We start from the raw sequence: 16201 nt of genomic DNA on the forward strand, positions 1-16201 counted from the left end.
CATTTGTTTGAGTTTGCTGGTATGGCCGTCCAAGCTTTGAAGAGATAAATCATTTTTAATAAAAAATGTTTAACTGGAATTGAATTATTTTATTCACATTAAAAACAGTACATATTTTCACAAATAAAATCCAAATCGGCATGAATATAAACCATCACCAGTTATATGCAATGTCTAAAAGTAAAAATTATTTTCAACTCCCCATGTCAGCAACTTTTTTAAAAGTTTAATTAGTTAGACAAACTATTGTATTCCCACCTTGAGTATGTGACCGCGCTATTACTATATATGGCTACAAAATCTTAGACCCATGGAAAGAAATTGATATCTTATGTTTTGTGCACATACCTACATGCATTGGTTTGATCAAATGTAATTCCAAAATAGGGTCCTAAGGCTGTACATATACATGTTAGGTAGTCTACAAAATAGTATTTTAGAATCTTATCCAATTGATTTACTACTAACAGGAATAGTTTCGCGTTTGTATATATGCTTTTTGATCCAATACGTTACTTTATTTAGAAAGTCGTACCTTAATATACAAAATTCGTAGGGGGAGTTGGTGTTGTGCCCTTCTAAATTACTATATGATTAATTGGTTGTTATTATGCCAACACGGTTTTGTTTTAAAGTAACTTTCTTTTGGGGAAAATCACTTCTAGACCAATCTTTTGTTTTATAAAATATTTTCCTTCAGTTACGCCTTAGTTTTATGATGCACGCTAAGGCACATATGCAAATACATACAGATATATGTTTATATAGTCCTTAGCTGATTTTAAATACGTAGAAGTATTTTTGGAGAATAACACGTAGAAGTATTTTTAGAGAATAAACGTAGAATTGTTGTGCTGGTTCAAAAGCCTACAAGATGTTTTGATATCAACTCGTAACGAATCAAATTTAAATCAGCTCATATGTTGAACCCGCAATCGAGAGTTCTTTTGTGTGTCCTTGTGAGTTGTGAAGCTACGTACGTATTACGATTTATGTGGATGCAGTTGAGAAACTTGTATTAGAAAATAGAAAGATTGAGCTTGCTGCTCTCACGTCTTTGGTTTCATTTCTCTCAAACAAATGATAATTGACATTAAAAAGTTAAGAGAATTGACCTAACTCACGTTTTACCAAACAATGGATATAGCGACGCCTGCAACATAATATTTTCAAAATTTCACTGATAAAAAGGTAAACGCTAGGAACAAAGCTATAATAAAGCATACGTAAAATGCTATTTTCTTCTTCTTTTTGAGTCAACAGATCAAAATGTATTATGAAAAACTATTGGGACACAAGTCTTTCCTTCTCTAGCATGTCGCAGTCGCCGTTAAAGCAAAAGTCCATTCACATCTATGTACCAATGAACAAATAATCGTAAAGAAATATTATGCTCCGTTGCATTATTAACCATTAGTGGTTTAAAAAAATATTTCATAGGCAAAGAAAAGCAAAACCAATACACATATTTGTATTCAATAAAATAAGGTTTATTTCTTCCGCTAACTATTCTAACTTTTACACAAAAGAAGTATCTAACAATTTTTTTTTATATAAATGATCATCCTGGTTGTTTATATATAACTATCAACAAATTAAAATAATTACAAAGACAACGGATACTATGTCTTGGGTTCAAATTTTGCTAAAACTAGTAATCAAAATGATCATGGTGCTAAATTTTGTTCACAAACCTTGTTTTATCATTTCCTGTTTGATTGAAGAAGTAGTTGATTGTTTGTTGATATTCATTGGTTTAAAAAATCCAATAGAATTCCATGGATCCTTCTGTAGTGGATTAATAAGCATGTCAATCCCTAAACAGCTAAGCCTAAATCTACGGTTCTTTAAAATAACAATTAAAGATTCTCAATTACTCGTTTAAGACACTAATCACCGCCACAATCCTTAACCTTACGATTAAAACATTCAATGACAGGACACAACGTGGACGGTCCATGAAACACTCACATGCAGTAAATTAGATATACTTTCTATAAATATAGATATAAAGCATAAATAAATCGTCACTCAACGGATTTTGCTGATTCATCTGCATCTCTCGAGGTCCAACCTGTCTCTTTGGTTTCTTCCTGCATCCCAATTCACGATTAGAGCTTTAAGCACATGGTTAGCAATTAAACAAATCTTTTCATTAGCTCCTTAATTTAAGATTATAAATTTCCATAAATAGTATTCTTAAACGTGGCATGTCTATCAACTCCACAGGCGTCCCTAGTGACAGCTAAAATAGGAGGCTTTTCTAGATTGCTCTCGGGTTTGGTCCTAGATTCGTGGGGGTGTGAACTTTAGATGTATTATTATTATAAGAAAATTCTCACTATCAGTCTTAGTTTATTGTTGTAAATTTACAATATTCTTTCTATAATTGCTCCTGCAGTTTTAAAAGCGATCTTGTATGGTTTTTACGGTGGTCCAAGGTAATACATGGCACAACATCAAGCATGATGTTAATTAATTAATATTATAAACCTTATCAACGCATTAATACATCAATATATAATATTAGCTACTATAAAATTATACATATAACCGACATTAACCAATTAGGTAAGATTTATATAGCTTTTAGTAACTACAATAAATAGTTAAATACACAAAGTTTAATCAATTCAACATGTAGAAATACGCATCTTCATTAACATTCTACCAGACTACAAGTAAAGTTTAGAATCTCGGTGAGTGATCCGCCGGCCATGTTCTCTACTTCTAAGACATGGATTTCACTACACCCACCTCCTCCTCCGGTGATTTGGCACAAGGCGGTGTGGTTTCCTCAAAAGATTCCAAAACATTCGTTCATAGTTTGGATTGTACTCAAGGACAGAATGCTGACTCGAGATAGACTTAGGTCTTGGGATCTTTTGGTCCCTCAAGAGTGTCTTCTTTGTGGTCATGCAGCAGAGACGACTAAGCATCTGTTCTTTGAGTGCCAGTTTTCTATTGCAGTGTGGCGACTGATTTTATTTAGACTGGGCATCACTTATCCCACTACATTGGATGACATTGTCCCTTGGCTCACTTCGGTTCCTCTGCGCAAAAAGGCCAGAGCTATCCTGAAGTTAGTCTTTCAAGCATCTGTGTATTTTATTTGGAGAGAAAGGAATTCTCGGCTTCACTCTGGTCCGCAAAAGCCAACTCTTGTGATTGTCAAGGAGATACACCTTCAGGTCCGGGCAAAGCTGTTGGGTCTCGACAGAGAGAAACCTCCTAACGGTTCAGTTCCCTCTCGTGCTCAGGAGTCCTATCTTTCTACTTGGTTCTCTAAATTTCAACCTTGAGATTCGTTGGCATCATTTAAATATTTCTGCTTCACTGGGTTCTTTTGGGTTTCAAAATATTCCCTGTTTCTGCCTTTTTAGTTAGTGCTAGTAAGCTTCATTGTCTTATTAATTTTCCTTGTTGTAAAAAACATCCATTTTGGAAATCATTTCGAAATGGTATCGAGATTTGAAAGGAAAAAAAAAAAAAAGTTTAGAATCTCAATTACTTGTAATTGACTTGCTGACTTGAATAACTAGGTCCTAATCAACAAATGATGTTTTTAAAGTTCAAAAAAGAACAAATGATGTTTTCTTTCAAATTAACAATGTGATTGATTTTTTTACAAAAAAAAAAAAAACAATGTGATTGATAATTTTCATGCAACGATTTTTCGAGATCGTAGGTAGGATGGCATTAATTAGGTTAATTGACTACGTTAGTTTTATAGTACGCTTTCAGACACGTCAAAAGACACCATCGGATTAGCCGACTAAAGAAAGCAACCATCATATCAATTATAATTTTTTTTTTTGAACTTTCATATCAATTATAATTGCAGTTATGCTATAATAAATTTATGTTATCATATATATATACACAAATATATATTTGGATATTGACGCACTATATATTCTCATATATTGATATGCATAAACATGTTTTTTTTCATTTCCATGTTCCCAAGCGATAAGTCTAATTTATTTGTAAAATGCACTGTTTATTTAACGTCTAGCAAGAGTTTCTGTTCCGATGTCCAGTTTTACAGATGTTAATATTTATTTATCCATTGAGACAACAAAAGTATATATTTGGGGAAGTTCCTATGAAAAAAGTTTCTACATATGAAAAAAGTTTCTACAATTTCTACAAAAAAAAAGTTTCTATGAAAAAACTAAAAAAAAAATGTCCCAAACTATCAAATCAAGGCTCAAATATATTGTGAATTTTGCAGTGAATAAAAACGGATGAAGCAAATCAATGAATGGAAAAAAAAGAAGTAAATATTCTTTTCAGTTTCTATTTTAAAAACACCCACACATGTGAGCAATGAATGTTTTATAAATAAATTGAGAAGCATTTGAAAAATATTACGCACACAAATAAAAAGGTCTATACGTGGAATATTTATGTTAACTGTAAAATTATTTTCACCAGATATGTAGTTTGGATGCTTCTTTCGATTCATATTAGGGAGAGAATTCTAAAAAAAAAAAAATATTAGGGAGAGAAAATTCAGCCCAATCCGAATAAAAAACATAACAAATACAGAAGGTGAAACACACCACCTACCTAATTGCTCTATCCTAAAGTATAAATTATTCACTACACATGCTAGTTAGTTTCCATCACTATTTTAAGGAAGCAACAACAATGATTATACACATTCGAAATTATTATTATAGTTTGGATTGATAAATCCTGTACAAAGAAGAAGAAAACATTATGTAGCCAGTGACAAGCCCAATATGAACCCCATATTTAAAGGCTTATAATAATATTATAAACGAGCTAACAACTAGAAAGCCCAATAAACGGTCTTATTCATTAGACTCGTGTATGAAACCGACGATCTTAGGCCCATATGCAATAAAACTACATTTAAAAGGCTTCTACTATATCGTAAACGGGCTGATAACTATAAAGGCCAGTAAATGAAGCCCAACTAAAATTTGACCGTAAAATATACGGCGCCGTTATGGTTGACTTGACTATGATTCTGTGAGCTGTTAAATCTTCGCTTAACCCCCATTATTAATTATTTCAGGTGATTTATTTATTTATTTATTTTTAAAACTTATCGGAAAATTGGGGAATGGGGAAAGGAGGCGGATGCGTTCCGAGCAAGAAGAAGAAGCCGTCGTCTCTCGCCACCACCGGAGATGATCTCGGAACCGAGTACGAAGACGCCGCCAACGCTCCTCTCCCAATCGAGGACGATCAGACGACGCCGGCGGAGATCACGGCGGCCATATCGCCGCTGAAGATATTCGTGGTGTTCTACTCGATGTACGGACACGTGGAGAGCTTGGCGAGGAGGATGAAGAAGGGAGTGGAGGGCGTGGAAGGAGTGGAGGCGAGGCTGTACAGAGTGCCGGAGACGCTTTCCGAGGAGGTTGTCGTCGAGAAGATGAAGGCGCCGGCTAAAGATTCGGAGATACCGGAGATAACGGCGGAGGAGTTGGCGGAGGGTGATGGGTTTCTGTTTGGGTTTCCGACGAGGTACGGGTGTATGGCGGCGCAGATGAAGGCGTTCTTTGACTCGACGGGGCGGTTGTGGAAGGAGCAGACGCTCGCGGGGAAGCCTGCTGGGTTCTTCGTTAGTACGGGGACTCAGGGAGGTGGCCAAGAGACCACTGCGTAAGCTTTAAAGTTTACTGCTTTTTATTGCATTGGGTTTTTTGAATCTGAAGTAGTTTTGACTTTGGCAGTCAAAGCTCTTGTCCTTTTGATTGAGTGATTAAATGTAGCTGTAGACATAAAAACATGAACTTTTTATGTTTTGTCTGAAAAAGTTTGTTGTGGTCTATTATCTAAGTACAGTTTGAGTTTTGTAATAGCTTATGGTTGGAATTGCTTTGTTCACTTTAAGGCGAATCTATTAGATGTGTAGTTTCAGAACTCAATTGGACTGGCGTCCGGCCACTATTGAATAGGATAGGATTGTGAAATGAAGTTTATTACATTTGAGTCTTACTTTCTTGGGACCAAGTTGCTAGGCATGAGGAGTGTTATCTTCCTGTAAAAATGGATAGGTTCTTCAATGTTCTTGTATTGTTTTCACTCACTTATAATATCCATTGTGCTAAATTAGATGTTTGTTGTCCTTTATTCTGCATCTTTAGTGTGAATCTCTGGAAACACTAGCTGATTCAGTGTGGTGTTTGTTTTGCAGATGGACAGCAATCACACAACTCGTGCACCACGGGATGCTATTTGTCCCCATAGGCTACACATTCGGAGCAGGAATGTTCAAGATGGATTCGATCCGCGGAGGGTCACCTTATGGAGCCGGTGTGTTCGCTGGCGATGGGTCAAGAGAAGCAACAGAAACAGAACTAGCTCTTGCTGAACATCAAGGAAACTATATGGCTACAATAGTCAAGAGACTTGCACAACCTTAAAACAAAAACAAAAAGTCCCATGATTATACTTCTTTATTTTTCCTCTTTTATTCAATTTCTCCATCATATAAAAAAATCTTGCTTTATCATCATTATTGTCTCTTGTGATTCTTTTATGTGTTCTTTTATCACAAACAAATATATAAAGAATATACCGTATATGTAAATTTTAAATTGCTGTTACGTAGGGAAAAATATACAGTTTGTTTTTAATTGCGTCAAAGCCATTTGGATTCTCCTAAGAAGACGTGAAAACTGTTAAAAGTACTTAATAATCCATCTCTCTCAAGTCAAACCACCTCTGCATCTCTGTTGAGACATTTGAACAGAAAACTCTCTCTCTCTCTCTGAACACAAGGATCAGCAACATGTCTGAGATTCTCTCTTCATTGAGGTCACTGATGGCCACTCACTCTCCTCCTCTTGATGCTTTGGTTGTTCCTTCCGAAGACTATCACCAGGTTTTCTGTTTCTTTTTGAATCACCCTTTTTGCTTGATTCATGATCTTCTTTGTTAATCGGATTGTGTTTCTATTTGAGTTTTAGAGCGAGTATGTTTCTGGTAGAGACAAACGCCGCGAGTTCGTGTCTGGATTCACTGGAAGCGCAGGTGCGTATGTGTGTTCTGTTTTTCTCTCTTCTGTAATCTCATAAATCGTTAATTGAATCTTTGATCAGTTAATCACACATTTAAAATTGATAATAAGGTTTGGCACTAATCACGAAAAACGAAGCAAGGCTTTGGACTGATGGTCGCTACTTCTTACAAGCAACCCAACAGCTTAGCAACGAGTGGACACTCATGCGTATGGGAGAAGACCCTCTTGTTGAAGTTTGGATGTCTGATGTAACTCACTCACTCACTCACACGATCAATAAGATTTTTCTTTAATTTTTTTTTTGTGTTCGTTAATGTTTTTTGTTTTGGGGGTTTGGGACAAATGTAGAATCTATCTGAAGAAGCAAACATAGGTGTTGATCCATGGTGTGTCTCCGTAGACACCGCTAATAGATGGAGCAAGTCCTTTGCTAAGAAGAATCAGAACCTCGTTCCCACAACAACTGATCTCGTCGACGAGGTTTGGCAAAACCGTCCACCTTCTCAGATGAGTCCCGTTGTTGTTCACCCCTTGGAGTTTTCTGGCCGCTCTGTTTCTGATAAACTTGAAGAGTTGAGGTCAAAGCTTAAGCAAGAGAGTGCTCGTGGTTATGTCATCGCTGCTCTCGATGAGGTTGCTTGGCTATACAATATACGTGGAACTGATGTTGCTTACTGTCCCGTTGCCCACGCCTTTGCTATTGTTACAACCGACTCTGCTTTCCTCTATTTGGACAAGAAGAAAGTATCCACTGAGGTCAGCTTTTACTTTTTTTTTTCTTTTGATGGAACTCATAGATTGATATTATGTAAACTTATGATGTAGGCAAGTGATTATTTCAAAGGGCTTGGTGTAGAAGTCCGGGAGTACACAGATGTGATCTCAGATGTGGCATTGCTTGCTTCTGATCGTCTCTTTTCATCATTCTCCTCTAAAAGTACAAAGGACATGGAGATTGATTCCGACCGGAGTGATGAATGGTTATGGGTAGACCCTGGTAAGTGCTGCTATGCACTTTATTCCAAATTGGATGCTGATAAGGTCCTCCTGCAACCATCTCCTTTATCGCTACCAAAAGCTTTAAAGGTAATGATGATAATAACTCTTTCGAGAAAAGTGACTTCTCTTATCGCTGCGACGTTCTGTTTATTTATATAAATTGCTTCTGCTCTTGTATGTTAGAATCCGGTTGAGCTAGAAGGGCTCAAGAAAGCACATGTACGTGATGGTGCAGCTGTTGTTCAGTACCTTGTCTGGCTCGATCAACAGATGCAGGAGCTCTATGGAGCATCTGGATACTTTATGGAAGCAGAGTCGAACAAAAAGAAACGGACTAGTGAGACCGCTAAGCTCACCGAATTGACTGTGAGTGATAAGCTTGAAAGTCTCAGAGCTGCCAAAGAGGTAATATGTTTTTACATATTAACATCATTTATTTACTGGTGAAGGTATCTTTAATATATAATGTTTGTGTTCATGGGGAGTTGCAGCATTTTAGAGGTTTAAGCTTTCCTACTATATCATCTGTCGGTTCAAACGCTGCGATTATTCACTATTCACCAGAGCCTGAAACTTGTGCCGAGATGGATCCTGACAAAATCTACTTATGTGATTCAGGAGCACAGGTTTACTATATCACATGATTCTGAGTACTAACTATAAGCTTCACTTATTTTTCTCTTGACATGCAATGTTATTGATGTCTTTTGAGTGAAGTATCTGGATGGAACAACTGATATAACACGAACGGTTCATTTTGGAAAACCTTCACCTCATGAAAAGGACTGCTACACTGCGGTATGATGATAATGTTCTTCTTTATTTAGAAATAACCAAAGTTTCTAATATATGTTCAATGGGATGCATTTTAGGTGCTCAAGGGTCATGTTGCACTCGGAAATGCTCGGTTTCCTAAAGGAACAAGCGGTTAGTCTTATGATCACAAAATCACTGTTATTTGACTATTTACATATGTTATATTTTTCTTATTGGCTATTATCTGAAATTACAGGTTATACACTTGACATTCTTGCAAGAGCTCCTTTGTGGAAGTATGGTTTGGATTATCGACATGGTACTGGTCATGGAGTCGGCTCTTACCTTTTCGTTCATGAAGGCAAGTGATTAGAAACCTCTTTTTTTTTTTTTTTTAATTCTATGTGTGTAAAGTGTAAACTATAAACTATTTGAAGTTGTAAATATCAACTAGTGTTGAGATTATGCAGGACCTCACCAAGTTAGTTTCAGACTTCATGCTATGAATGTTCCTCTTCAAGCTTCCATGACTGTAACTGATGGTTTGTCTGCAACGAAATCTCGGTTATTGATCTTCCATCTTTTATCTCTCCATATTCTAAATAAAAAATCTTGGTTTTATTTTACAGAACCTGGTTATTATGAAGATGGGAACTTTGGTATTAGGTTAGAGAATGTTCTTGTTGTCAATGATGCTGAAACTGAATTTAACTTTGGCGACAAGGGCTACTTGCAATTCGAGCATATCACTTGGGTACTACTTATTTGCTCACTGTCTCTTAACTGATCCTTGTTCTGTTTATCATTATGCATGTCTGAGTAACTCTCTTTTTCTCCCCTAGGCACCCTATCAAGTGAAACTTATCAATCTAGAGCAGTTGACACGAGAGGAGATCGACTGGTTAAACACATACCATTTGAAATGCAAGGACATCTTGGCTCCGTTCATGAACCAGACCGAAATGGAATGGCTCAAGAAAGCTACCGAACCTGTAAGTGTATTGGTTTGATGTTTAGCAATGGCTTATTTACTTCTCCATTCAGACAAAGATTAGTTTCTATTCAGACATTAACAAAAATAAAAGGCTCATGTTTCTTGAACACATGTCTTTGTTCCTACAAGATTCTCGGTTAACGCATCTTCTCGTCTCATATTTAAAATTGCTTTATTACTAGAAAATTGTGATTTATTTTGTTAATTAGTTAGTATTGAGTGAAGTAATCAGCCTGAGGCGTTGAGATCTGCTTGACAGCTTCCTCTGCTGTCTTCATCTTCAGTTCCTTAACATTCTTTCTCATCTTTTTGCCTTCTTCTTCATCCATCACTCTCTTCACCACTTCAACTATCTCTTCTTTCTTCACAACTCCATTGCCAGCATCAACCCTAGCGGCGATCTTCAGCTCCTCTGAAACCAACCACGCGTTCATCTTCTGCTCTGAGTACAGAGGCCAAGCTATCATCGGCACACCGTTCACTATACTCTCCAAAACAGAGTTCCATCCGCAGTGACTCACAAACCCTCCCGTTGATTCATGTGCCAGGATCTCCTCTTGCGGGGCCCATGTCCTGACCACCAAACCTATGTCTTTGGTCCTGTCTAAAAACCCGTAAGGTAAGTAGTCAAGTGGTTCTGTCTGATTCGTTGTTTTGTCAAACATTGAAGCAGACGGGTCGTCTTCAGCGGGTGGTCTGACCACCCAAACAAACCTAAACCCGGTCATCTCCAAACCGTACGCCAGCTCCATTGTCTGCTCGGCTGTCAGTGCACCACCACTTCCGAAAGAGACATAAACAACAGACTGCTTGGGTTGCAAGTCAAGCCAGTCCAGCACCTCATGCTTCAAATCCGGTTCTGCTGATCTAACCAGCGGTCCAACAGGGTGAACCGGCACTCCTCTCATAACCCGACCGAGATTCTCTGGATCCAAGAAGGAACTGATCGTCACTGGCTCCAAACTATGACACGTGTTCACAAACACCCCATCTGCGGTTAATACCTCAAGCCCGATTCTCTGTGACTCCGCGAGTTCCCGGACATAGTTACTCGGGTCTTGAACCCTGTCGAACTTAACCGGGCTGCATCCCGGTATAAGCAACACTCCGTTGCTACTCAGATGCTTATACAAAGTCTCCTTGTCAAGACTCGCCATGTAAACCGTTAGAGCTAGAAACCAAGCACTTGTAGTTACCAAAACATGTTTCTTCGTGATCTCAAGCTCCTTAGCCACCGCTAAAGCTTCCGTGCCCAACAAGTCAACTACGAAGACACTAGGTTTCGGTTCCAACTCAATGACCGCAGACCTGATATGTGGTATTGCCCTCCTCATCATCTCAGCTAGTTTAGTTAAAAGCGAACCCGTAAGATCTTGGCCCGAAACATCGAGCTGAATAAACCTGATCACAAACTTTGGATCTTCTTCTTTCATAAGCGTTTTACCAATTAAGGATTTTGAGCGTGAGACATCATCTGTGACTAGGAACACAGTAACACGGTCGAAACCGTGGTGGCTCAAGAGACGTTTGCCAAGTTCTAAGATGGGTACTGCATGGCCCATGCCCGGACTAGCTACTAGAGCTCCATGAAACTCCATGTTTTAATGAGTGTTTTGCTTTCTTGAATTGGTGAAATGAGAATGTGTTATGCGATTACAGATGAATTAGAGTTGAATATATAGGGAAGAATGTAGGACAAAACTGTAATCTGAATGGAAATCGTAACAATGTAATCATTTATGAAACTGAGAAGAATACATGTTATACTAAAAAAAAATCATTAATAGAACTGTAATTTGGTTAAATACTTTCATAACATATGGTGGATTACTCAAACGTAAAGATGTGTTCTCCTAACGTATAACATACGCTAATATCTTAATTATATAAACATTTATTTTCATAAGTAGAAGATTCAGGAAGGTGGATCAGTTTTCAAGTCACAAGACATACCATTATCCAGAAGAACCTTTTATTTTTCTTGATGACAAAAAAAACTTCTTGAATCCAAACTTAAAAAAAGCAATATAAAAAAAATGCAAGACAGTCAGTCTCATGTGGCCCCAGTTGGGCCTTCTCAGAGTTCTTTCTCCCTCATCAAATGGGCGATGAAAATGTTGTCTTATATCGTGAGAGTCACGACATATAAGTATTTAATTACAACACGCAATAACAATAATTACATAGTATCTTCTATATATATAAAGTTGGCTTTTTTATCTCCATAGGGGGAAAATCGCCACCTGTCCCATCATTAAAACATACTTTCGAAACTATTCTTAATGGGTTGTTGTAGGGCCATAGAAACAAGTGATATTACCTGGCCCACATCGGTTCAAGATTTTTCCGTTACGATTGAATCAGAGTTTCGCCTGAGAAGAAGACGAACCCTAATCCGCTGATACTTTCGTCGTGTTTTTCATTGGCTCAGTTGGTACATGATTTTTTCACCATAATTTGTCAGGAAAATCGGCAGTCAGCTAACTCGAATATGCCGTGTAAGAAACTCTGATTCAATCGTAACGGAAAAATACTTGCTTAATTGGGCAAGCTTCAACAAGGTGGTCTATTTTAAAACATGTCTGATCTTTCAGAATTTTAAAATCTGAAGACTTACCTTGGCTTGATGTGTCCTCCTCTTTGGGTTCTAAAATCTCCCTGATTACGATTTAAAACCATTTTCAAAAGAAAATTGGAACAAAGACTTAAACTGAGAATGATATGAAAGTGGAGATGAAAGTAACAAAGCCATAAATCTTGGTCTTAGGCGTTACAGGAAAAGCTTCTATGTGGTGGGTAAAGGAAGAGTTAGCTAGAGACGAAGAAGACACTGGTCCATGAAAACTGTAATAAGCTTCAGTTTGGGCCATGGAAATTGTAATAAACCCAGATCCATAAGTAAATATGTGTCGTTAAAACTTAAAACTTGAAGTGCCACGTGGCGAAATTCTCCCGAAGGAGAAAAAAAAGCTAACTTTATTATATAAGATTACATAGTATACTACTATAAATAAGTGCAAATAAGAAAGAGAGAGAAAGCGAGAGTAGAGAGAGAAAGCGCCGCCGGGTTTTTCGGTTCCGGCCGACGGGGTGAGCTTTCACAGTCACCGTCCGTCGGTCCGGATCTTCCCTTCTGAGTGATTAAAGCTCCCTTTCCTTAGGGTTTTGTGTAGATCTAGGATTCCCGTCACCGTACCTTCTCTTCGGTGGGTGGTCGGTTTAGTTGCGCCGCCGTGGCTCTTGCTCTTCTTAAGAGAACGGTCGGCCTTAGGGTTGCTTTTGGTGCGGAGGCTTTCTATACTCCGGTGTTTTTGTCCGTTTATTGTGATGGCCTTGGTTTCAGATCCGGAGGAGATCTAGAATCTTCGATCGATGCTCCCCGGGGACGAAAATGGCGATGTTGTGACTTGTGGTCGGTGACGCCTCGGACGAGATCGCGGGTGTGTCCCGTTGAAGCTCTCCGGCACTCTAAATCTCTTCAAATTTGAAGGCGTTGTGGACTCAGATTGTTCCTTTGAGGATGGCAGCTTGGAAGCTAGTGTATGGATCCGAGGATTGCGACGACTGGGAGGTTTTGGTCGTGCCCTCCGGAGGTAATCCGCCGCAGCGACGACGAGGAGGGGGATCCAGCGACACGTGCACATGCCTTGTGAGGATGTTGACACGTGGTTTTCTCTTTTCTCGGTTGTCGGTGGAGCGGTTTGGATTGGGTTTTTTGGTTTGGTTGTTGGGTTCAGACCGGTTTGTTTGGTTAGTGTTGCCCAATTTCATTTTTGTGGGTTTTGCTTGGTTGTAAGAACTTTGGGCCTTAGGCCTCTTTAATATATTCTATTGACGGAAAAAAAAAAAAAAAAAAAATAAGTGCAAATTGGTTGAGAGAGGTAGTTGTTTTATTAGGTCCCAGCAAAACAGACCAAGAGAGAGCACATGGTAGGGGTCCATTATCATCCCCTCGTGGAGGTTTCGTTTTATTCAAAACACACTCACAAGGTCCACAACACACAAAATACTCTAAAAACTATCATAATATATTTCATAATAAAACAATTAAAATCGGTAAAAACACAATAACATTAACTCCAAAAACCTTTTCTTAATCATGTGACTAAACACACATTATACCTCCAAATAACATTATCACCATAGAAGAAAACATTGAAGTATAAACGGTTATATAAAAGGTTCAACCCTTTTGGCTTTGACCACACGAGAGCTCCTGTACAATGCCTAAAAAGATTTAGCTCTGTTATGATCGAGACTCTTTAGCATCTTGTCTTAGCGCCACCGAGAGTGAGCTCAAGATCTTCTACGCCAACTTCATGAATCATTTCGCCTTCCCATGGCTTAACAGTACCGTTCTCGAACTCAAACTCTGAACCCCTCCCAGACATCCCCCACTCTGGTCTTTTCATGTCAATGTCCATAGACGTCTGCTGAACAAGGTTAAACGTCGGCGAAGGAGGAGCCGTGGACTGAAAACTGATCCACCTTCCTGAATCCTCTATCGAATCCTCCTCTGACTCGTCGCATTCAGGTATCGTAGGCGGTGTTTGATGACCACCGCGTCGTGTAGGACTAGACGGAGCAGAGATAGCGAAAAGCGGATGTCTTAGCAAAGACCCGCCGTTTGGTAACTGTTCAGTGATGAGTCTCCGCTTCGAACCGCGAGAGGTGGGAGAGGATAAGGGAGGCGTTACGGGAGCGCTGTTGGAGATTCTGAGAGGAGTAAGGTTTGCTGGGATGGAAGAAGCGATGTTGTGGAGGAAAGGGAGGAGGAGGTACGAGGAAGAGTTATTCCCGTCGTAACGAGATGGGCTTGGGAAGGAAGATGAGACAGGACTTCCGTGGTAAGAAGGTGCAGGGCTTGGGAAAGCAGAGGACTGTGGACTTGGTTGGATCGATGAGTTCGTGCTGAAGTTTGTCGGAGTTCCTGATAGTTCCGACGCTAGTGGCTTAAAACCCTGTCGAACAATTCAGTTTCAAAGTCAAAGTCAATGATTTTGATTGGTCTAGACAAGTAACAGAGTTCTTGTCGGAATAATCAAAATTTACTGTTCTGTCTCAGATTTTTTTCTAACAATTCATATGAATAATAAATAAAATTAGTAAGATTTTCGTAAATCGATGATGAATTGAGACAAAAGGATTTGACCTTGCGATAAGTGGTGCCGTCGTCTTCAACGATCCAACCAGCTTCGAGACAGAGAGCTTTAAGGACTTCGTTGTTGTCGCAGTGCTTAGGGAGCTTGTAGTTACCTTGAGCTCTGAGGCCAGAGTAAATCTTGGCCGTGATGGCTCTTCTTCTCCTCTCCCTCTTCTTATTGTTCTCCCTTTCCTTCCACGTCGGAGTCCGTCCCGCAGACGATGATCCTCCTCCTGCTCCTGCCGCCATTGAAAGGTTTTGATCTTTCTTTCTCTTTTTGTCTCTCTGAAGTCTTTGTCAGTCTGGCGCACGAGGGAGACGATAGAGAGAGAGAGAGTTTGTTTGGTGACTCTCAAGCGGATTGGCTTCATGGTCTCTGGCTTTTATAAATAAAAATTCAATCTCTTTTTTTCTGTTTGTCTCCGCACGTGCGATCCGTGTCTAACAGTGGGACCTGTTATGGAAGTCAGCTTACACGTGTCTAATTAATGTAACGCACGAGCTGTGGTCCCCTCCTGCTTTCCTTTTCACTATTCAATGAATTGGTATCTTTTTTCTCTTTCTTTTTTAATTATTTTATAGTGGTTTAAACCTTTTTTTGGGAGAAATAGTGGTTTAAACTTATGGTAATTTTTGGAAAGGGTTGTGAAAAAGGTTAAACTGGATATTCTAGTGATAATCTGCATTGTTTTCAGTTTTCACACTCTTAAAATGTCAGTCGTCTTGTAAGTTTGTAACTTAATGACGTATTTATACATTTCACAAAAGAATTATTTTTATGAATAAATATATATGACTCGAGCTGTCTAATCGAAGTTGATATTATTGCTTTTTCTATTTTCTGTGATCAGTTCGTAAATTTTATTAATAGCATCTATAGCTCAAAACGGTCATATTCAATTTGATAAAATTCCTTACGATTTACTTCAACTATTAGATAAAAGTCCAGTCACCAAGATGCATCAAAAACGAGAAATTTGATGTCATTATAATTTATAAATGTATCAGTGTAATTAGGAAAAGTAAATATTTTAAGCATAAAAATGGAAAAGTATATAAGTAAAACACAATTTGGCATCGTGGTCGGAGCACGTGCGGCTCCAGTGAGGCGTGGTGCAAAGACAGGAAGCAGAATCCCCAGCTGGATTCATGCTATTATTTACAGCTAACTAATTATTAATTAATCAATTCTACTTATTAAACAATTATATTCACCGGTTGAATTATTTTCCACAATTATATAATATATATATATATATATATCATTTGTTACTGCTTGCCAATTAAATGAGACCATTTTGTG

General features: G+C 38.4%; 4 protein-coding genes across 10 annotated transcripts; 2 read left to right on the forward strand and 2 right to left on the reverse strand.

Annotated features, from left to right (window-relative positions):
* The first annotated feature begins 5054 nt into the window (after nt 1-5054).
* LOC108842856 (probable NAD(P)H dehydrogenase (quinone) FQR1-like 2) lies at nt 5055-6590 on the forward strand. Its single transcript, XM_018615899.2, has 2 exons — nt 5055-5643; nt 6179-6590. The coding sequence occupies exons 1-2, from the start codon at nt 5099-5101 to the stop codon at nt 6405-6407; spliced, it is 774 nt and encodes a 257-aa protein (XP_018471401.1). The 5' UTR covers nt 5055-5098; the 3' UTR covers nt 6408-6590.
* A 31-nt stretch (nt 6591-6621) lies between these two features.
* LOC108842853 (aminopeptidase P1) lies at nt 6622-9900 on the forward strand. Of its 7 annotated transcripts, none has more exons than XR_008942778.1 (13): nt 6622-6868; nt 6954-7017; nt 7115-7254; nt 7355-7762; nt 7832-8092; nt 8189-8410; nt 8497-8631; nt 8723-8803; nt 8878-8932; nt 9018-9122; nt 9216-9303; nt 9391-9427; nt 9604-9706. XR_008942778.1 is itself a non-coding variant. In XM_018615893.2 (13 exons), the coding sequence occupies exons 1-13, from the start codon at nt 6776-6778 to the stop codon at nt 9769-9771; spliced, it is 1929 nt and encodes a 642-aa protein (XP_018471395.1). In that variant the 5' UTR covers nt 6622-6775; the 3' UTR covers nt 9772-9900. The 7 variants fall into 7 exon arrangements, 4 of the variants coding, with proteins under 4 accessions (XP_018471395.1, XP_018471396.1, XP_018471398.1 ...); XM_018615893.2 differs by having other exon boundaries at nt 9232-9303; nt 9391-9515; nt 9604-9900; XM_018615894.2 differs by having other exon boundaries at nt 9232-9303; nt 9391-9535; nt 9604-9756.
* Nucleotides 9901-9964: 64 nt separating this feature from the next.
* Nucleotides 9965-11353, reverse strand: LOC108842855 (UDP-glycosyltransferase 72C1). Its single transcript, XM_018615898.2, has one exon. The coding sequence runs from the start codon at nt 11351-11353 to the stop codon at nt 9965-9967; it is 1389 nt and encodes a 462-aa protein (XP_018471400.1).
* A 2409-nt stretch (nt 11354-13762) lies between these two features.
* Nucleotides 13763-15265, reverse strand: LOC108842109 (BES1/BZR1 homolog protein 2). Its single transcript, XM_018614921.2, has 2 exons — nt 14908-15265; nt 13763-14716 (listed from the first exon to the last, which is right to left on the reverse strand). The coding sequence occupies exons 1-2, from the start codon at nt 15145-15147 to the stop codon at nt 14018-14020; spliced, it is 939 nt and encodes a 312-aa protein (XP_018470423.1). The 5' UTR covers nt 15148-15265; the 3' UTR covers nt 13763-14017.
* Between the last annotated feature and the right edge of the window lie 936 nt (nt 15266-16201).

The sequence above is a fragment of the Raphanus sativus genome, chromosome 2 (assembly GCF_000801105.2).
Source record: "Raphanus sativus cultivar WK10039 chromosome 2, ASM80110v3, whole genome shotgun sequence".
Taxonomy (NCBI): domain Eukaryota; kingdom Viridiplantae; phylum Streptophyta; class Magnoliopsida; order Brassicales; family Brassicaceae; genus Raphanus; species Raphanus sativus.

Bases quoted from the DNA above. Each gene is read 5' to 3' on its own strand.
- LOC108842856 (XM_018615899.2), top strand. From the start codon at position 5,099: ATGGGGAAAGGAGGCGGATGCGTTCCGAGCAAGAAGAAGAAGCCGTCG. The intron at 5,644-6,178 runs GTAAGCTTTAAA...TTTGTTTTGCAG, and splicing joins GGTGGCCAAGAGACCACTGC to ATGGACAGCAATCACACAAC.
- LOC108842853 (XM_018615893.2), top strand. From the start codon at position 6,776: ATGTCTGAGATTCTCTCTTCATTGAGGTCACTGATGGCCACTCACTCT. The intron at 8,093-8,188 runs GTAATGATGATA...CTTGTATGTTAG, and splicing joins CGCTACCAAAAGCTTTAAAG to AATCCGGTTGAGCTAGAAGG. The intron at 9,304-9,390 runs GTTTGTCTGCAA...TTTATTTTACAG, and splicing joins TTCCATGACTGTAACTGATG to AACCTGGTTATTATGAAGAT.
- LOC108842855 (XM_018615898.2), bottom strand. From the start codon at position 11,353: ATGGAGTTTCATGGAGCTCTAGTAGCTAGTCCGGGCATGGGCCATGCA.
- LOC108842109 (XM_018614921.2), bottom strand. From the start codon at position 15,147: ATGGCGGCAGGAGCAGGAGGAGGATCATCGTCTGCGGGACGGACTCCG. The intron at 14,717-14,907 runs GTCAAATCCTTT...ATTGTTCGACAG, and splicing joins ACGGCACCACTTATCGCAAG to GGTTTTAAGCCACTAGCGTC.